The sequence below is a fragment of the Lynx canadensis genome, chromosome D2, assembly GCF_007474595.2.
Source record: "Lynx canadensis isolate LIC74 chromosome D2, mLynCan4.pri.v2, whole genome shotgun sequence".
NCBI classification, from domain to species: Eukaryota; Metazoa; Chordata; class Mammalia; order Carnivora; family Felidae; genus Lynx; species Lynx canadensis.
The window spans coordinates 35,459,778-35,479,367 of record NC_044313.2 but is presented as its reverse complement, the minus strand read 5'-3'; the positions used below and the strand labels follow the sequence as shown (position 1 = coordinate 35,479,367).

General features: G+C 38.1%; 1 protein-coding gene across 1 annotated transcript in view; it reads left to right on the top strand.

The window, feature by feature from the left end:
- TNKS2 (tankyrase 2) overlaps positions 1-19,590 on the top strand; it is a 68,277-nt gene that overhangs the window by 35,847 nt on the left and 12,840 nt on the right. Inside the window, exons 13-21 of the mRNA XM_030334119.1 lie at positions 341-420; positions 4,475-4,620; positions 6,493-6,658; positions 7,536-7,755; positions 10,359-10,468; positions 11,449-11,637; positions 14,056-14,308; positions 15,018-15,100; positions 16,484-16,604. Of these exons, the coding sequence (XP_030189979.1) occupies positions 341-420; positions 4,475-4,620; positions 6,493-6,658; positions 7,536-7,755; positions 10,359-10,468; positions 11,449-11,637; positions 14,056-14,308; positions 15,018-15,100; positions 16,484-16,604 (1,368 nt within the window). The remainder of the gene's footprint in view (positions 1-340; positions 421-4,474; positions 4,621-6,492; positions 6,659-7,535; positions 7,756-10,358; positions 10,469-11,448; positions 11,638-14,055; positions 14,309-15,017; positions 15,101-16,483; positions 16,605-19,590) is intronic.

Genomic DNA, 19,590 nt, shown 5'->3' with positions numbered 1-19,590 from the left:
GGCGTTGGTTGTAGAATATGCCATCTTTCATCTATTTTACATTCCGTTATATTGTTTAAATCAGAGTTTATAGTTGTTATTCACATTTACATACATTTTGCCTATTTATATGTATATAAACATTTTGCCTGTTTATATGTTTAATGTTTCCCAAAATTCTTTTTTTGTCTCGAGAAAGTTTTTAACAGTGTCTTAATGGTTTTCCCCTACTACCTTGGAGATTTATTATGTAATCTACCAAACTGCAAAAAGAACTTTACTTTGAGATAAGATGCCTCCCTTAAAGCTTGGTCCTACCTTCTAAATAAGAGCTAATCACTCTTTCCTTCTCTGTTTTTAGAGGGCATCCCATTAGGCAATTCAGAGGCAGACAGACAATTGCTGGAAGCTGCAAAGGCTGGCGATGTAGAAACTGTAAAAGTAAGATATGATCTTGTGTTTTTGTTAATTTTTGGGTTTTATTTTCACGGTGTTTAATGTATCTGTACTGTTGTAATGAAGAGCCTAGTTATGTATATGTGCCTTGTTTTAAAAGGTAAATAATGAGGGACGCCTGGGTGGCTCAGTCGGTTAAGCGTCCAGCTCTTGATTCCAGCTCAGGTCATGATCTCACAGTTCACGAAATTGAGCTGACAGCACAGAGATTCCCACTCTCCATCTCTCTCTGCTCCTCCCCCACTCACAGTCTCTCTCAAATTAAAAAAGACAAAACCCTTTAAAAAAAAAAAAAAGGTAAATAATGATAATCTAGTTCTTCTCTCCAAGTAAGGATCATTGTGCAATGAAAAACTTTAGTTTCACATGCATCTCAGTAAATACCTCACAATCACAAACTTAAGTAAACTGCATGTTTATGGAAGTACATTTTGTTTAAAGCACCTATTCATTTGTCCCTTTAAAAGAATAAGATACCAAATTATTGTCCATTGTTTACATGACGCATAAAACAGGAATGGGAAAAAGAACTAAACAGTGTGTCACTGTGTCTACGTATTTCTTCTGGTTTCATTTCTTTGCCCTTTTCTACCACTGTGTTGTCACTTTTCAGATCCACGGTCTCCTAATAATCTTCAGTTCATCTAACCAGCATCAGTTCGTACGCGGCCCATCTCCTGTTTTTATCCTCTGTTGAATTACCCTTCTTCACATTTTGCTTTACTTTTTACCATAGAGTCATAGGTAGTAGTTGAATGCCTGTACCAGATATTTCTGTTACCTACAGAAATTGTATATCCCAGTAAATAACTCAGAGCCTAACATTCTGAAAGAGCAAGACTGTTTTTCAGTTCACCTAATATAGGTTAAAATTAACATGTTTTATGAATTAAATAATTCTTCAGTAATGCAATGGGTGTTATTTTTTCACTGTTGCCCTCAGACTTTTTCAAAAACAGTGCTGGTCCTATTTGAGGGAACAGTGATAGGTAATAAGTTTTATAAACTAAATTTGTTGATGTGTGACAGAAGTAGCCAAATAAAACAATTTCACCGTATTTCTTTTGTGTCCTCAATCCTGAACAGACTCACCACACAAAGATTTCCTGAGAATGAAATATGTTGGTGTCATCTGAACTTGAGCTCTAAGGAAACTTATTCACTGTCCTTTTAAATATAAAAGAGACCTCTGAAAGTTGATTTAAACGTGCATGTAATCTTTTCCTGCTGCTTTATGTGGGTAGATAGTAGTATAATCATCTCCAAGTAACTTTAGATTTTATTTTTTAAATAATTTCATTTTTCAAAGAAAAAAACACCACTATAATGCAGTCTTATTGTTTGGTATGTTTTATGTTTACATTCTCATTCATTTAAGTAGGAGGTTAAATAAGATACTGAAAGGATTTGGTTTCTGTTACTGAATACTGCTGACTTATAGAAAAACAAGTCACTTGAGTTAAAAGTAGTGAGCTGGTTCTTTTTTTTTTCTGGAAAAGTGATTAAAAAAGTAAAAGCAAGGTGCCTGGGTGATTAGTCAGTTAAGCATCCAGCTCTTGGTTTCAGCTCAGGTCACGATCTCACAGTTCGTGAGTATAAGCCCTGCCCCACACCAGGCTCTGCACTGGTGGCACAGAGCCTACTTGGGATTCTCTCTCTCTCCCCCTCTCTGCCCTTCTGCTCGCACTGGCACTCGTGTGCGCTCTCTCTCTCTCTCTCTCTCTCTGTCTCAAATAAACACTTAAAAAAAATTAAAGGCGGGGCTCCTGCGTGGCTCAGTCAGTTAAGCATTGACTCTTGATTTTGGCTCAGGTCATGATCTCACAGGTTTGTGGGATCAAGCCCTGAGTCAGGCTCTGCTCTGACAGCATGGAGCCTGTTCGGGATTCTCTGTCTCCCTCTCTCTCTCTCTGCCCCTCCCCTGTGCATGTGCTCTTGCTCACTCATTCTCTCAGAATAAATAAATAAACTTTAAAAAAAAATTAAAGTCAACTAGTTAAAGGGCTACCAGCTGATTTGAGTGGGGGTGAGGGTGCTGGGTTAATTTTAAACACTTGGGGAGCCTGGGTGATTCAGTCAGTTAAGTGTCCAACTTCAGCTCAGGTCATGATCTCACAGTTTGTGAGTTCAAGCCCCACGTTGGGCTCTGTGCTGACAGCTTGGAGCCCGGAGCCTGCTTTGGATTCTGTGTATCCCTCTCTCTGCCCCTCGCCCACTCATGCTCGCTCGCGCATTCTCTCCCTCTCCCTCAAAAATAAACATTAAAAAAATTGTTAATCATTCATTCACTTACATATATTCAAGAGCATAAAGCTATATCCAGTATATATAATAGTGGAGACTAGACTTTGTTTTTGTAAAGATAAAAGGAGTCCAGAGCAAGAAAGAGATAAAGAGAAGAGATGGGGGCAGGAATTGGACTTAGAGAACAAAATAATGCCATTGGATTGAGGAGAGCCCTTCCTTTCTCATTCTCTGGGAATAAGCATTAGGCCATCTTCACTTAATCTCTGCTTTTAAAATCACCTGATGGTAATTTATTTCCACAGCCTTCCTAGTCCTTATCTGTCCATAGACAGGGGACTTGGTGTGAATCACTGGGACAGTGACATGTGCATATTACCCAATGAACATTCAATTATGTGTTCAGTTGTGTTTGTTTAAATACATCAGGCTAGATATTTCTTCCTAGGTGTTAGAAAACTTGTCTCAGAGTATACAAAACTAAACCGAGAGGTAGGGAGTAAAGTGGCTGGTGATAACTACCCAAACTAGCAGCACATGGCACATGTATTAAAAATATTCATTTTTCACAGCCATGAAATACTGTCTCAAATGCAACACTGAATCTGTAGATCTGTCAACCTCATGCTTGAAAGTGTAAAAAAGCTTTATCAGTCCTCTGATTAAACCCCCTGAAGTTAAACCCATGGATAGCTACCTACTTTGGTTTATTAGGCTTAAGTTATCCCTGCTTTTAAGGTAGGATAGTAAAAAAGTAAGAGTTTTTACTAATATTGATATTCTTTGGACTTTTTTTAAGCACCACAATTTATTATGTTTCTTTTTTCCCCCAAACATTTGTACTTTTCATACAAGCATGAATAAAAATGTTATTCTTACAGCTTTTCTCATTTAGGCTTCCTCATCTAAAGCAAAGAACGCAAAAAAATTATTTGACTCTTTTCTTAATTTTCCCGAGGATTATAAGTGTAGTTCCTTGACTACAAGCATCACCTGGAAACTTGTTAGAAATGCAGGTTCTCAGGCCTCACCCCAGACACACTGAATTAGAAAATCTGGAGATAGGATCCAGTACGCATGAAAATTTGAGAACCCCTGTCTAGAGCAGTACTTCTAGAACTTGTAGCACTTCAGACTGTAGTGTGCTTACAGATCATCTCGGGATTTTGTTAAAATGCAGGCTCTGGCTCCATAGATGAGGGTCTGAGAGTCTGCATTTGTAACAAACCCCAGGAGATGCCAATACTTCTGTGACCCGGTCTACCTCTACGTATATTTGCCATGAACGATTGCTGATAATTGGGACTTTAGATTACCTTTGTGTAAATAGTAGTAGTGATAATGATAAAATTTACCCACTAGCTTTAGCCTCATCTTTAGGCATAGATGAGAGGACCAGAGGGATGGATTCCCTATAAATGACAAGGTAAAATAAGAATATAATTCCCTGTAAATGACAAGGTAAAATAATGGGGCGTATGGGTGGCTCAGTCAGTTGGGTGTCCAACTCTTAATATCTCAGGCTATGATCCCAGGGTCGTGAGATTGAGCCCTGTGTGGGGCTCTGCGCTGACAGTGCAGAGCTTGGGATTCTCTCTCTGCCTTTCTAACTGCCCCTCCCCAGCTCTCTCTCAAAATAAGTAAGTAAATTTAAAAAAAGAAAATAAGTAGTTTCTGAGAATACTGATTTAATGAGACAAGAAAATAAATCAGACATTTGAAATTTCTACTAAACTAATGAAAACAAGAAGTCAGGATAGTCAGCATCATGTGTGTACTGTGTTCCATCCTACAGAAATTGTGCACTGTTCAGAGTGTCAACTGCAGAGACATTGAAGGGCGTCAGTCTACACCACTCCATTTTGCAGCTGGCTACAATAGGGTGTCTGTGGTGGAGTATCTGCTGCAACACGGAGCTGATGTGCATGCTAAAGATAAAGGGCAAGTACCAAGAATTGCTGTGGCCTCTTTTCCTTTATCTGACCTTTCTAGGAAAGTGTGAAAAAAATTTTTTTTGAAAATCTTTTTCCGGGGGCGCCTGGGTGGCGCAGTCGGTTAAGCGTCCGACTTCAGCCAGGTCACGATCTCGCGGTCCGTGAGTTCGAGCCCCGCGTCGGGCTCTGGGCTGATGGCTCAGAGCCTGGAGCCTGTTTCCGATTCTGTGTCTCCCTCTCTCTCTGCCCCTCCCCCGTTCATGCTCTGTCTCTCTCTGTCCCAAAAATAAATAAACGTTGAAAAAAAAAATTTAATAAGAAAATCTTTTTCGGATAGTTGGGTTGGTAGCGCTTTTATTTTCAGAGAAGTCTGTTACCTAACACTGGCTTAAATGTAGCTTCTTAATTTCAGTTAAGATTTTACGAGGAATCTGGGGCGCCTGGGTGGTTCAGTCGGTTGAACGTCTGTCTCTTGATTTGGGCTCGGGTCATGGTCCTAGGATTCTGGCATCAAGCCCCATGTCCAGATTCTCTCTCCCTCTGCCCCTCCCCTGCTCGCACACTCTCCTCTCTCTCTAAAAATAAGTAAGTAAATAGATTTTATAATGGTTAGCATTTATATAAAGCCTTATTTGTATAATGCTTTGTAATCTTATAATGACTAAGGAGATGAGTGTGTTTGATTTTTAATATAGTGAATTTTTCAGTATGCATTGAGGATATTTGAATTCTTCCTGTGTATTTTTCTTCAGAAGTATACAGTTCTCAATTCTAGATAGTCTACAGGTGTTTGTTATATTCTCTGCAATTTAAAAATTTTTTTAAATTTCCTCCCAGACCCTCCAAAAATAATTCCATTTCTGTTTTCAAAATATTTAGGTTCTATAAAATAATAATAAGCAGTGTAATCTCTTATGCAGTTCAAGAAATACGTCAGGGGTGCCTGGGTGACTCAATCAGTTGAGCGTCTGACTTCAGCTCAGGTCATGATCTCACGGTCTGTGAGTTCGAGCCCCGCGTTGGGCTCTGTGCTGACAGCTCAGAGCCTGAAGCCTGCTTTGGATTCTGTGTCTCCTCTCTCTCTGCTCCTCCCCCACTCATGCGCGCGCGCACGCTCTCTCTCTCTCAAAAAAAAAAAGTTAAAAAAAATTTTAAAAATAATAAAAAGAAATATATCAGTTATATGTAATTCTAAGTTAAATCTGTCTTTGTGGGGGCACCTGGGTGGTGCCATTGGTTGAGTGTCCGACTTCGGCTCAGGTCACTATCTCAACGTTCGTGGGCTTGAGCCCCGCATAGGCTTTGTGCCAACAGCAAGGAGCCTGCTTCAGATTCTCTGTCCCTCCCCTGCTTGTGCGCTCTCTCTCTCTCTCTCTCTCTCTCAAAATAAATAAATATCGAAAGATAAATAAATAGGAGTGCCTGAGTGGCTCAGTCAGTTGAGCGTCTGCTTTTAGCTCACGTCACGATTTCATGGTTCACAAGTTCGAACCCTGTGTCAGGCTCTGTGCTGACAGCTCGGAGCCCAGAGCCTGCTTTGGATTCTGTGTCTCCCTCTGTCTCTGCTCCTCCCCTGCTTGTGCATGCGCTCGCTTTCCCTCTCGCTCACTCTCTCAAAAATAAGCATTTAAGGCAAACCATAAGAGACTCTTCAAAACTGAGAATAAACTGAGGGTTGATGGGGGGTGGAAGGGAGGGGAAAGTGGGCGATGGGCATTGAGGAGGGCACCTGTTGGGATGAGCACTGGGTGTTGTATGGAAACCAACTTGACAATAAACTTCATATTAAAATAAGTAAGCTTTTTAAAAGATTTTTTTAATAAAAATTAAATATATATATATCTTTGTGTTGCATTCCTTATGTAATTTTTCATTTCAGAGGCCTTGTACCTTTGCACAATGCATGTTCTTATGGACATTATGAAGTTGCAGAACTTCTTGTTAAGCATGGAGCAGTAGTTAATGTAGCTGATTTATGGAAATTTACACCTTTACATGAAGCTGCAGCAAAAGGAAAGTATGAAATTTGCAAACTCCTACTCCAGGTATATTTACTTACTATGGACTGGGTTTATTACATAGAATATGTTTATATTTCTAATAACTTTTAATATAAACTTGTAAAGGAGTATGAAACAGCTAATTCTCTACCTCAATTTCAGAATAAATGTCATGAACACTTGTATATCTTAATCTGCTAGGATGTTTACTACACACAGGTTTATTATATAAAGTCAGCTATCTTCATGTAACAGTTCTCTGATGATTGTCTTAATTTTTCCTATATAGTACTTTAGCCTCAAGACATTTGATGGATTGTGTAATTTATAAGCCAGATTTATTTGGCACTAATAAAAGTGATAGTACTGGTTTAATACAGGTACCAGTGTAGATATTTTACACTAAAAACAAAAGTTAGAGCACTTGGCTGGCTCAGTCAGTAGAGCATATGACTAAATTAAATCTATACTTTATGTCAGTGTTCGTGAAAATTAAAAATAGCATACATGAAAGTCAGTTGTTAATGAAATACTACCTTATTTTGAACGTAATGTAAAATTTTTATTAAATTGCATTATAGGGGTCCCTGGGTGGCTCAGTTGGTAGAGCATGCGACTCTTGATCCCAGGGTTGTGAGTTCAAGCCCCAAGTTGGATGTGGAGCCTACTTAAAAAATAAAATAATAATAGTAATAATTTAATTGCATTGTTAAAGCCCAATAATATTTAATTGCCTCTGTATTCTTTTTATTATAATTTTCTGTGTACTAAATCAAATATAACAACCACGTTCATCTTTAAGGTAGAGTCTCTCCATATAAAATAGGATAGGTTTTTTTTGGTATAGTTACATTGACTATTTTCTTCTTGACTAAGGGCAAACTTAAGCTAGTACCCCTTTGTCTGTTTTTCACATGCCCAGCATGGTGCGGACCCTACAAAGAAAAACAGGGATGGAAATACTCCTTTGGATCTTGTTAAAGATGGAGATACAGACATCCAAGATCTGCTTCGGGGAGACGCAGCTTTGTTAGATGCTGCCAAGAAGGGTTGTTTAGCCAGAGTAAAGAAGTTGTCTTCTCCTGATAACGTAAATTGCCGTGATACCCAAGGCCGACATTCAACACCTTTACATTTAGCAGGTAAGTGAATGAAGTTGCATACCTTTAAGCTGGTGACATCTAAGATTCATTTTATCGGAGTAAAATATTTCCTGCAAGTAAATTTAAAAGATGCAACTCAGATGTCGTCTTTTACCACCGTTATACCTGAGTATATTTGTACAGGGCAACTGTATTTCATGTTCACTTTAGTGCTAGTGTGTTTCATTCGGTAAGAACAATTGAAAGAGGCTCTGCCGGTCACTATAATTTTTAAATCCTCTTTGGTGATTGAGTTTTGGCCATATAAACTTGAAAAATTAGCCTGCTTGAGCCAGCTTTCCTCCTCGTGCTAAAGCTCTGCACCCTTGGGGTAGATATTAAGCACACGCAGAAAAAAATCTTAAGACTAAAAAGTTACGTAAGCCTATTGCCAAAGTAATTTGTTGTATTTGTTAGTCCTGCCATAGGAAGGTACTGGAGGCTTCAACAACAAACTTTTTCTCACAGTCTGGAGATCAAGGTGTTGGCAGGATTAGTCTCTCCTTGGGCTGCAGATGGCCACCTTCTTACTGTGTCGTCACATGGCCTTTTCTCTATTATGTGCACATGCCTGGTGTCTCTCACAGTATGTCCTAATCTCCTCTTATAAGGACACCAGCCAGGTTGGATTAGGACCTTCCCTACCAGCCTCATTTTAACATAACTACCTCTTTCAAGACCTCATCTCCAAATACAGTCCCATTCTAAGGTACTGATGGTTAGAGCTCCAACATAGGAATTTGGGAGACAGTTGAGCACATAACATTTTTACAAGTTTTCACTCATGAAATTCGCACAGTGCAATTGCTTTTTAGTGCAGGTGTACAGCCTGGTTTCTTTAGCTGCGTGGAAGATGCTAGGGAACGGGCCGTTAAAATCCCTGAACTTACAGCTGTTGCTTCATTGGTGTCACATTAAAGGCATAATTTGACTCATACAAGTTTATTTAAATATACAGAGTTTAGAAAGAAAAATAAATCAGAGAAAAAAGTAATGCAGGTGTTTCTGCCACTTTGTGTAAAATGGGAGATGGATGTCTACTCTTATTTTTTTTTCCTCTCTCTCAGTTTATGTTAGTCTCATAGTGTGAATAACTGAGTGTGCTCTTAGTATTTAAAAGACAATTTGGGGGATGCCTGGGTGGCTCCGACTGGGTTAAGCATCCAGCTTACGGCTCCGGTCATGATCTCGTGGTTCATGAGTTTGAGCCCCACGTTGGGCTCTGTGCTGACAACCTGGAGCTTGCTTCAGATTCTGTGATTCCCTCTCTCTGTGCCCTTCCCCCGCTCATGTTCTGTCTTTCTCTGTCTCTCGAAAAATAAACGTTAAAAAAAATTTTTTTAAGACAATTTTGGTGATATGTGATTTTTACCTTTAAACTTTCACCACCTGTAAGTTGGGACCCCACTGTCCAAGGAAAAGAATTACTCTATGTCTTTAGAGAATTTTGGTAGTGATAACCACAAGTGCTAACATGATGACAGAAAGCTTTTATACTTCCACTGGTAATCAGGAGTTTTTCATCCATACAAGACAGGATGTGATGTGACATCCGATTTGAATTATGCTGTGTGTGTTTATTTATATTAGCTCTTCTGTATCTTTATGGTAGCTTATCTAGAACATTTAACAATAACTATTTAAATCTGTGTTGTCTTTGTAAGTGGTAAATAAGTTGTATATGCAAAACATTTCTGCCTCCTTGTGCAGTTTTATAACTTGAGACCTGAAAGAACTTTTGGATTCATTGTAATACTTAGTTTATGGTAGTTCTGTGGTTTTGTTTCTCCCTTCTTGATCTTAAATGTTTTGGCTTTAAATCCTTTAGCAAAAGAATAAAAGCTACAAAAAAATAAATGTGAATAAGATATTTTGAACTATTTTAAAGTTTCAAGTGATACCTGGTTTTATGTTGGCAAAGTTCCCAATTTGCTTTCAATCTATGATTGTGTGTCAAATAAGATATACTTTACCATAAGACTATGTACTCAGATAACTAACAGTTCCCAGTATGACAGCTAAGAAGTTATGGTATATTTAGAAAATACTAAGTTTCACTTCATGGCTTTAGCAACGTTAGGTTCTACTATCAGACGCGCACAGGTGTATATCCCTAAGATCTCACTCTACAAAAAGCATGTCTTTGCAGCCTTCCGGGAAAATGGAGTCTTGAGACCCATGCTGGTGTGCTGTCTCCTATTCTGCTGGCCACTTGTGTTTCTAACTTGGCTTTTATATGCTTAAATGCCTTTTATTTGTAGCCCTTGAGACCATGTACCTGAGTACAGGAAGTTGTATATAACAACCATAAAGGCAGGGACTTAGGTAGAAGGTTTTAAAAGGAAAGATATTAGCAAATCAGTCAGTATAACTTTTGAGAGGCTGTGGAATGCATATCACTGAAAGCTTCCAACTTGAGACCAGTGGGCAGTTTTTTTCATAAGATAAAGTTTTAATATATTCTAGTGGAGAATTTTAGATTTCTATAAACTTGCTTTATTTTTCAAAGCATGTCTATGCTTTTTATATAGATATATACAGACACGTAGATTTAATTTTTTATATTAACAAGTGGAAGTAATTTTAATTCTTTTCTAAATTAGCTGGTTATAATAATTTAGAAGTTGCAGAGTATTTGTTGCAACATGGAGCCGATGTGAATGCCCAAGACAAAGGAGGACTTATTCCTTTACATAATGCAGCATCTTATGGGGTAAGTTCTTTTATATTACCTTTAAAAAATCTCTAAAATTTTCAGGGCGCGTGAATGGCTCAGTCAGTTAGGCGACTGACTTCGGCTCAGATCATGATCTCACAGTTCATGGATTCAAGCCCAAGTTGGGCTCTGTGCTGACAGCTCAGAGCCTGGAGCCTGCTTTGGATTCTCTCTCTCTTTCCCTCTCTCTTTCTCTCTCTCTCTCTCTCTCTCTCTCTCTCTCTCTCTGCCCCTCCCCCACTCACACTCTGTCTCTCAAAAATAAATGTTAAAAAAAATTTTTTTTAATCTCTAAAATTTTCAAAGTGGAAATCAATATTGCAGTTCTCAAAGGGCATTTAGTTTGACTTTTTCGTTTTATAGAGGAATAAATATGAGGGCTAAAGAGATTAAATAATGTCCAGGTTTCAATTCTGAATCTGTTGTAAGCTTGCTCTGTGACATGCAGCACATTTGTCATTCATTTTATTATCTTCCTTAGCACCTCTTATTTTCAGTGAGATGTTAATGATTTTGTTTATTTGTTGGTACCAGGAAAACCACTGGGACTCCTAAGAGTCCATAGAGATTCAGGTGCATTGTTCCTGAGTTTATAACAGCCCTAAATATTACAATTAGTATTGACCATTTTCAGTAGGTGTAGTTTGAATAATTGGGGAAGGTTGCTGGTTTCTAAACTGATGTTCAGCAGTTACAACACTTGGATAAATGAGAAGTTGTTTAAGTCGCATTCATTTATTTAGTTCCTGTCCTGTGTAGAATTCTTAAATGTTTTCTGATTTCTCAAGTTATTAAAATGTCTACTGTAATTTTTAATCAACTACCCATAAATTATGATGTTGGGGAGAAACACGATTTTTTTTTTCATTTCCAGAGTAGGTTTGAAAATATGGAAAAATAAGTATGTAGCTAGTTTCTTCTTAGGAACTAAAATGTGATAACATTTCAGACTGTAACAGGAGTATTTTCTTTTACAGCATGTAGATGTAGCAGCTTTACTAATAAAGTATAATGCGTGTGTCAATGCTACGGACAAGTGGGCTTTCACACCTCTGCATGAAGCAGCCCAAAAGGGACGAACACAGCTTTGTGCTTTGTTGTTGGCCCACGGAGCCGACCCTACTCTTAAAAATCAGGAAGGACAAACGCCTTTAGATTTAGTTTCAGTAAGTGATGGACTCCTTGAAAAATCTCAGTGCTTTTCTTAACTTTTTAATGTTTGCTTGGTACATATAAAATATCTTTATGGTGAATGTGGCAAAATCTTTTTTTAGCTCAGTTTAAATATAGGATTTCTTTGGTGTTAAAATGTAATATGTAAATAATAGGACTATCAATGAACTATTGTATCTTGAGTGCTTTTGGAAATAGGAAAAAGAAGTATGAGGTATAGCTGCTTACGTTAATCTGGAAATAAAATTTCCAAATACAGGCCCTCAGTGAAGGCTGTTAAGGGGCATACTGTGCAAGGTCACATAGGACACTGGTCTTGATGAATTTCCCCTCATTGCCCTCAGGGTGCTGCAGCCACAAAGCCTGCTTCTTGTCAGGATTCCAGTTCCTCCCACACTGCCTGTTCCCAGAGTTCCGGTTCCGTGCTTACCTCCCCAAAAGCGTTCATAAAACAAGCTTGTTCCTTAAGTTTTTGGGGTTGTGGTTCCCCCCACCCCCCCAGGGGAACTCATGTAGGAGTCTCTGTTGTAGCCTCCACTTCCTGTTTGGCCAGTGTGACACAGGCTCCTCTCTCACCTCTACCACTGAGGAAATTGGCCAGGGCGCTGGAGGGAAAGAGAGAAGAAATTCTTGTTGAGATACAAAGGAAAAGCAGTTCCTTAGATTGCTTTCTACTGAGAGAGATTTCACTGTCACAAGTTACACTGAGAAGCTGATTCAGTTCAGCTTCATTGGGGGTTAAGTAGATTTTTCTCAGCAGGCTGACAGCCCAACCATATTTGCAACATTTCTTCAGGGAAGTGTCTTTCCAATCCCAAACTACCTTGGGAACGCACTTTTCTAATTCATTCCACCCATCTGTTAGTCCACCAGACATAATTGACATGAAACAAAGTGCTCTAGAGAACAGGTGTGGGCTTTAGAGCCTAACAGACTTGCCTTAGAATTCTGGCTACCACTTGTAGTTGTACGGTCTTTCACCTTGCCTAATCTCTAAGCCTCAGTCATGTCATCTATAATGGGGGTGAAATGTCTGGTTAAGGGGTGCCTGGCCAGCTCAGTCAGAAGAGCATGCAGCTCTTAATCTGAAGGTTGTGAGTTCGAGCCCCACATTGGGTGTAGCGATTACTTAAAAATAAAATTTTTAAAAAGAGAGAGAGAGAGAGAGAGAGAGAGTGTGTGTGTGTGTGTGTGTGTGTGTGTGTGTGTCTGGTTAATACGAGAATTAAGGTAATGTACTTCAAGTCCCAGGCATGATAGCAGATACATAAAAAGCACCCCATAGATGATGCTAATATTATTTTAAAATGTGGGTGCCGTGGAAGTCCTCAGACTTGGGAAGAAAAAAAGATAAGGATTAAAATAGGCAATATAAATGTGACTAACCATGAAAACAAGTACTGATTTACTTCTTGCTATTAGTGTCTTGAGCATTGTGAAAAAAAATAATATATGTCACTAATTAAGCAAATTAAAACTAGTAAATTTGAGGATTTTTTCCCGTACTAGTAGATTTGATTAAAATGGTTATCTTTGTTTTCTCCCCCCCAAAAATAACTCAGTTTTAAGGATGTATCACTGAATATTTTCCAGGAAATATAAACACACCATGTAGATTCAAGTTCCATGTAGATTGAATAAGAGTAAAACCTTGGTTTGGGAGCATAATTCGTTCCAGAAACATGCTTATAATCCAGAGCACTTGTATATTAAAGCGGATTTCAAGAACCGTTGGCTCTGTTTTGATCATGTGATGTTCAGCGTCACGTACTGCTCATCTTGAGGAACGCTCACAGAACAAGTTACTCGCAATCCAGGGTTTTACTGCTTCTTTCAGAGTAATTGCGATAGTGTTAAAAAATTCTTACCTTTTAAAATTGCTATTACTATAGGGGCGCCTGGGTGGTTCAGTTGGTTAAGTGTGTGACTTTGGCTCAGGTCACGATCTCATGGTTCATGGGTTCTAAGAGCCCCACGTCGGGCTCTGCTGACAGCTCAGATTCTATGTCTCCCTCTCTCTCTGCCCCTCCCCTGTTCACACTCTGTCTCTGTCTCAAAAATAAATAAACGTTAAAAAAAATTAAAATTGCTGTTACTATAATTCATTTCAGTGCTTTGCAGAAAATCATAGTATGAAAGTTAGGGTTTTTTATGCTTAGCCACATTTAACAGGTTTGTTCTTATTCTCTGTGTCTTGGAAGAGATGTTCTGAATTATGTTTTATATTTAATAACAGCTTAGCTGGATGTCACTTATTTGCTTTACTTTTTAAAATAATCCTTTTTATGTTATATGCAGTTCTAGTGCAAATCTGAGTTTTTGTCATATTTTTTAATGTATTCTGTTGGGTACAGGAGAATTTTAAAACTTGCTTATCACAGATTTTAATCTCTCTCTGACACACACACTAGGCAGATGATGTTAGCGCTCTCCTGACAGCAGCCATGCCCCCTTCTGCTCTGCCTTCATGTTATAAACCTCAAGTGCTCAATGGTGTGAGAAGCCCAGGAGCTACCGGAGATGCTCTGTCTTCAGGTCCATCCAGCCCATCAAGTCTTTCTGCAGCCAGCAGTCTTGACAACTTATCTGGGAGTTTTTCTGAACTGTCTTCAGTAGTTAGTTCAAGTGGAACAGAGGGTGCCTCTAGCTTGGAGAAAAAGGAGGGTGAGAATAACTTTCTAACTTGTATTGTAGCCACCTAGTTGTCATTTAGAATGCAAACAAGTCATGTTTTAAATACAACTGTTAGTATCAGATTAATTAGCATAGCCTTAACATTTTAGTCTTTCATTGTTTTCTTTACATTATGCTTTCGAAAGGTTTAGATGGCTTGTGCTTGAGTAGTTATGCCTTTACCTAGTCCAGTATATTATTAGAGTTAGGAAATATCTTTACTCCATATCAGAATACCCAGTTGTGAAGATCTTTTTTTTTTAAAGGAAAGAAAAAGACAGCATACTTGCAGTCTCTATAAAGCTGTTCTCTTTACCTTTTACCTGTCAAAATTCATCTCACCTTATGTAACATTGTGGAACTTGTTTTCATAAAGTTTTTTGTGAAGTAGCTTATATCCTCAAAGATAAGGAAACTTTTTGAGTGGAAATATAATTGACACACTAGTTTCAGTATGGGCACTTATTTTAAAGATAGTTAAATTTTTTTAAATGAAACGTTTTTTTTAACCTGGAAGTGCCCCATTGGCTGTTTCTTCTATGATGTTGAGATTTTGTAGCTTTCTCTTTTTGCAATTTTTGATGCAATGTTTTGCTTCGTCTTTGCATTCTTGATGTGTATAGTAATACCACATAACCTTGTTGCTAAAATGTTGATATACCTTATTCTGTTTGTTTGTTCTGGATTTTTTATTTTCCAGTTCCAGCAGTAGATTTTAGCATAACTCAATTTGTAAGGAATCTTGGGCTTGAGCACCTGATGGATATATTTGAGAGAGAACAGGTGAGTAAATGAATTGATTTGCTTGGTTTGGTGTTCTGTGAGACCTCAAGAAAAAATTAGGACATCCTTGAAGTGCCTTAAACCATTCAACTGTTTGTGGAGAGAGGAGAATGTTTTTTTAAGGGACTGGAAATCAGTTAACTCTTCTAATTGGGCTTGATCTTGGAATTTCTGCTTAGTTTATTAGCACATAAAAATGGACTCTTATGAAATAAGAAGTACATTGAAACAAATGAAAATACACATTCTTTTAAGTGCACATGGGACATGCGCCAGAATAGGTCACATATTAAGTCACAACATCAGGCCTCAACAAATGCAAAAAGATTGAAATCATACCATGCGTATTTTCTGACCACAGCGCTTTGAAACCAGGTCAACCATAAGAAAATTTTTGGAAAGACCATAAATACATGGAGTTTAGACAACATGTATTAAACAATGAATGGGTCAACCAGGAAATCAAAGAAGAAATTTAAAAATATATGGAAAAATGGACTGTGGTGTAGTAATAGTAAAATAGCTTTCCCAACTGGAAAGCTTAGCTTATTTAGCCCTTAAAATAAGTTATCCTTGAGCTTGGTTTGTTTAGTTCAGTTGTGTCACTCATTGCCTGCTCTGAGTCTGACACTTTGCTAGCCACTATGGGAAGGTATATAGATATGCTAAGTATGTATCTGGGCTTTTCCAGAGTAGTCCCAATTTATGCCATCAGAATACTGGTGTTTTTTCTTTTTTTTGGTTCAGAAAATATAGTTAGTATAGACTTGTACTCCTAAGGAACTTTTGATCTACTTATGGAGCTCTAACAACATATGAAGAAAGAAGTTTTGGGCATAGATTTTAGAAATTCAAAGGGAAAAAAAAGGTTATTGCAAGCTGGACTACTCAGGAAAAGTTTCATGGGAGACGTATAAATAAAACAGGATCTTTAGAATGTCTTCAGTTTCACAAAGTGGAAATAAAATATTAGAGGGTAAAGAAATAGTTTGAACCCTGAGGCACAAGTACCAGTTAGCATAGTCTGGAGTCTGGAGGAACCAGTGAAGGCCTTGTATAAATGGGTGGGTTGTGGAGTGATAGTGGAAAAGACAAAATAGAATACCTGAATGTGATTAACTTGAAAGTACATTTTTGTTTCGCAGCTTAATTCGGTTCAGGTTCTTATGTTAAATGAAAATAACGCTATTTTTTGGTTGTGCATGACTGAACTTCAGTTAGCTGCAACTTTTCGGTTTCTGTTTAACAACTGGTTTGCTTTCATTTCTAAGCTGTTCAAAAAAATCTAAAGTAAATGTTTGAATCTAATACATTGTGAGAACACCAGTATGTGAATGTCTACCAAATAGAAGTCTTCTAAACAGTTTCATCCTCTTTTGTAAGATCACCTTGGATGTGTTAGTTGAGATGGGGCACAAGGAGCTGAAGGAGATTGGAATCAATGCTTATGGACATAGACACAAACTAATCAAAGGAGTTGAAAGACTTCTCTCTGGACAACAAGGTATTTCATTTTAAATCAGTGCTAACAATTTAATGGTTGGTATAAAGGCAGCCCTCAACTTACTAAATGATAATTTAAAATCTACGAGAGAGAGTCCATTTAATAGGAAGAGCAGTGATTAGAATTTGTGAAACCTGGTATCAGGTCTTAATGCTGCTACTGTTAAGTTTACTGAGCTTCTGCTGTTAGTAGGTGAACTTAAGTAAACTTTCTGGGCTATTCAGAAGTTTGGGAATTGCTTTAGCTCTGAAGTATTTCTCTTAAGTATTCAGTTACTTCTGAAGTTATTCTAGCCCTAAAATTATGAGTCTAAAAGATCAGGAACTTGAATATCTTTCTGTCTTATGATAATATAATAGGCAATGCCTAGGCATTGATGTCTGCCCATAAAATAATGTTGTAAATCTCTTTTTTTGTTGTATGTAAATGGCTAAATTCTTTAGCACTTGCTGTGAAAGTACTGGGAAACAGTGTTGTAACTGAGAACACTTGACAGAACAGCATTGAATAATATCTTTATTTCTTCTGAACATTACTTAAAGAAAATGCAAATTGCATTTGTTCAACAGATGTTAACATTTCCCATGTACCAAGTCCCAGGTATGAAAAGGTGAATTGTTCTAAATATCAAGGCCGCATTTTTAACTTAATTGTTAAACTAAGGGTGTGATTTACCCTGTCTGCGGTCAGACACATCCTGTCATTGAAGTCCTGGCTGTACAACTGGAGTTGAAGAAAAACCCAGACTAGCAAAAATGAAGAGCTTTTTAGGGAAGGATGTATGGTAGGCAGGGTAGGGGCCATCTCTTGAAAAGGAAAAACTACCTCTAAAAAGTAGGTGACTGAAGCTAAGCAATACTTTACACTGGAATTCTGGAATAGAATCGATTGAAAGTGGATGCACTTTACTTTCCTGGTAGGGACTAGGGCAAAATGTTTAAAATATGAGGTAGTCTGGGATATGTCTTGTATAGATGACAAAATTGTATGAGATAAAGAAGACAGAAAACCCGTGACTCCCTGGAATGTTAGTGTACAATATAAAAAGTATCAAAAATGAAGAGAAACTAGAACCTGCAGTTGTAGACAGCCATCATGACTCTACTAGAATAATACCAATCCGGTAGGATAGAAATTACGGTGGAGTACTGGAATAACAAGGGTCACTTATGAAAGAGGCAGGTTAAAAAGGAAATCGGACAGTGTTTGTTCATTAAACATATAGTGACTGGGACACAGTTATTAAGACTGCATTGAAAGGCTCAGGAAACAATGACAGAAACAGGCACACCGCCTCCAAGTGGCAGAGGTGTGTAACTCTGTGCCACTTCTGGTCTGTGGTCATTCTGATACATACAGCTGCAATCGCAAAGGATCATTCACTCCCACGTGGAGGAGAAATGTCACGATGCAGAATGACTGTCTGCTCTAGCACGTCAGGGTCTCTTGCCTACATAAAGTTATCACCTTCCTTGTCTTCATTTGAAGCGAGGATTCTATACCTACATTCTACCTCATTTGCAAAGTGGAACCCGTGGCAGTCTTCTGACAGTCTCTCATTTTGCTGGCTTAGCCTTAGCTCTCATTCAGTGCATCAAGTCAATACATTACTTGTCCTGATCTTTTAGTGTTTATAAGACATCTTGGGGTGGTCCAGAGATGGTTTGGTCAAGCGTGTGTCATGGTCTTTATTCTGGTAAGTCTTTAGTCTCTGAAATATTCTTCTTTGTAAAGTCTCCATACTTCCTGTAGATAATGTACTTCAGACAATGTAATTCACACTACATACCTGATAAGTCTTTATCAGAGTTTAGCATCTGGTGGTGGTCTTGTTATTCAGACCAGACCCAGAACTAGAATAGTGCTCTTAGTCTCTACACTCACACTGCCATGCATTGACCCAGCAGTAATGGATTTGAGCCCTACCTGGGAAAACAGCAGAGCTTTAGAGATCTTGTAGAGACTGAAGGAAAGGTTTGTTACAAATACATGGAAGAAATTAGAAAATTCTGTTTAAAATTCCACTTGAAAAGTTTTTGTGAGAGTAAAGGTACAAAATACATAGTTGTCTTGACCATTGACATTCAGAAAACACAGCATTCATTGCTGAATTAGAGACTGTGAGGGGTTAGAATAAGCATTCAGGGAACGCCTGGGTGGTTCAGTTGGTTAAGCGTCCAACTCTTGGTTTTGGCTCAGGTCATGATCTCCTGGTTTGTGGGTTCAGGCCTCGCATCGGGTTCTGTGCTGACAGTGCAGAGCCTGCTCAGGATTCTCTCTCTCTCCCCCTCCCTCCCCCCTCTTGAGCGTGCACACATTCTCTCTCACACAAACTTCTAAGTAAATAAATAAATTGAAAAAATGAAAAATGAAAAACAGAATAAGCATTCAGTAGTCGGTAAACTATGGAGTGTCATTCTAGGATGATTTAAAATTACCTGAAGCTGTATAAATTTCTGTCATAATTCTTCCTCATATTTACAGAAATTAAAGAGACTAAATGCTGAAAGTGCTGAGTAGTTAGTAAAGGAAATAATCTGAAGAAGAAATTTTGTGACAACCTCCTTAAGGATAACGGGTAAAGAATAGAAAGGTTTTTCTGAATTATTCCCACAAAACCCTTACAACTTGTGTCAAAATTAGCAACCTAAATGCAGTGTGGTGTTCTGGTTTGGATCCTAAAACAGAAAAAGAACATTAATGGGAAAATCTAATGAAATCCAAATAAATTCTGTCATTTACTTAACAAGTGTGACCAGTGTTGTACTGTGGCTATATAGAATGGGAACATTGGAGGAGCATTAATATTCCTAATGGTGACATTAGGAAGTTGAGTAAAAGGTACACAGGGACTCTCTACGTGATGTCAGTCTTTCTGAAAATGTAAATTAGTCCAAAATTAAAAGTTTTTAAAAATAGGTAGTAAGCAAGAAAAAAAAGTAGTAAGCATCAGATAAATCAGGTGGCCATTTTGGGTTGATGTTAA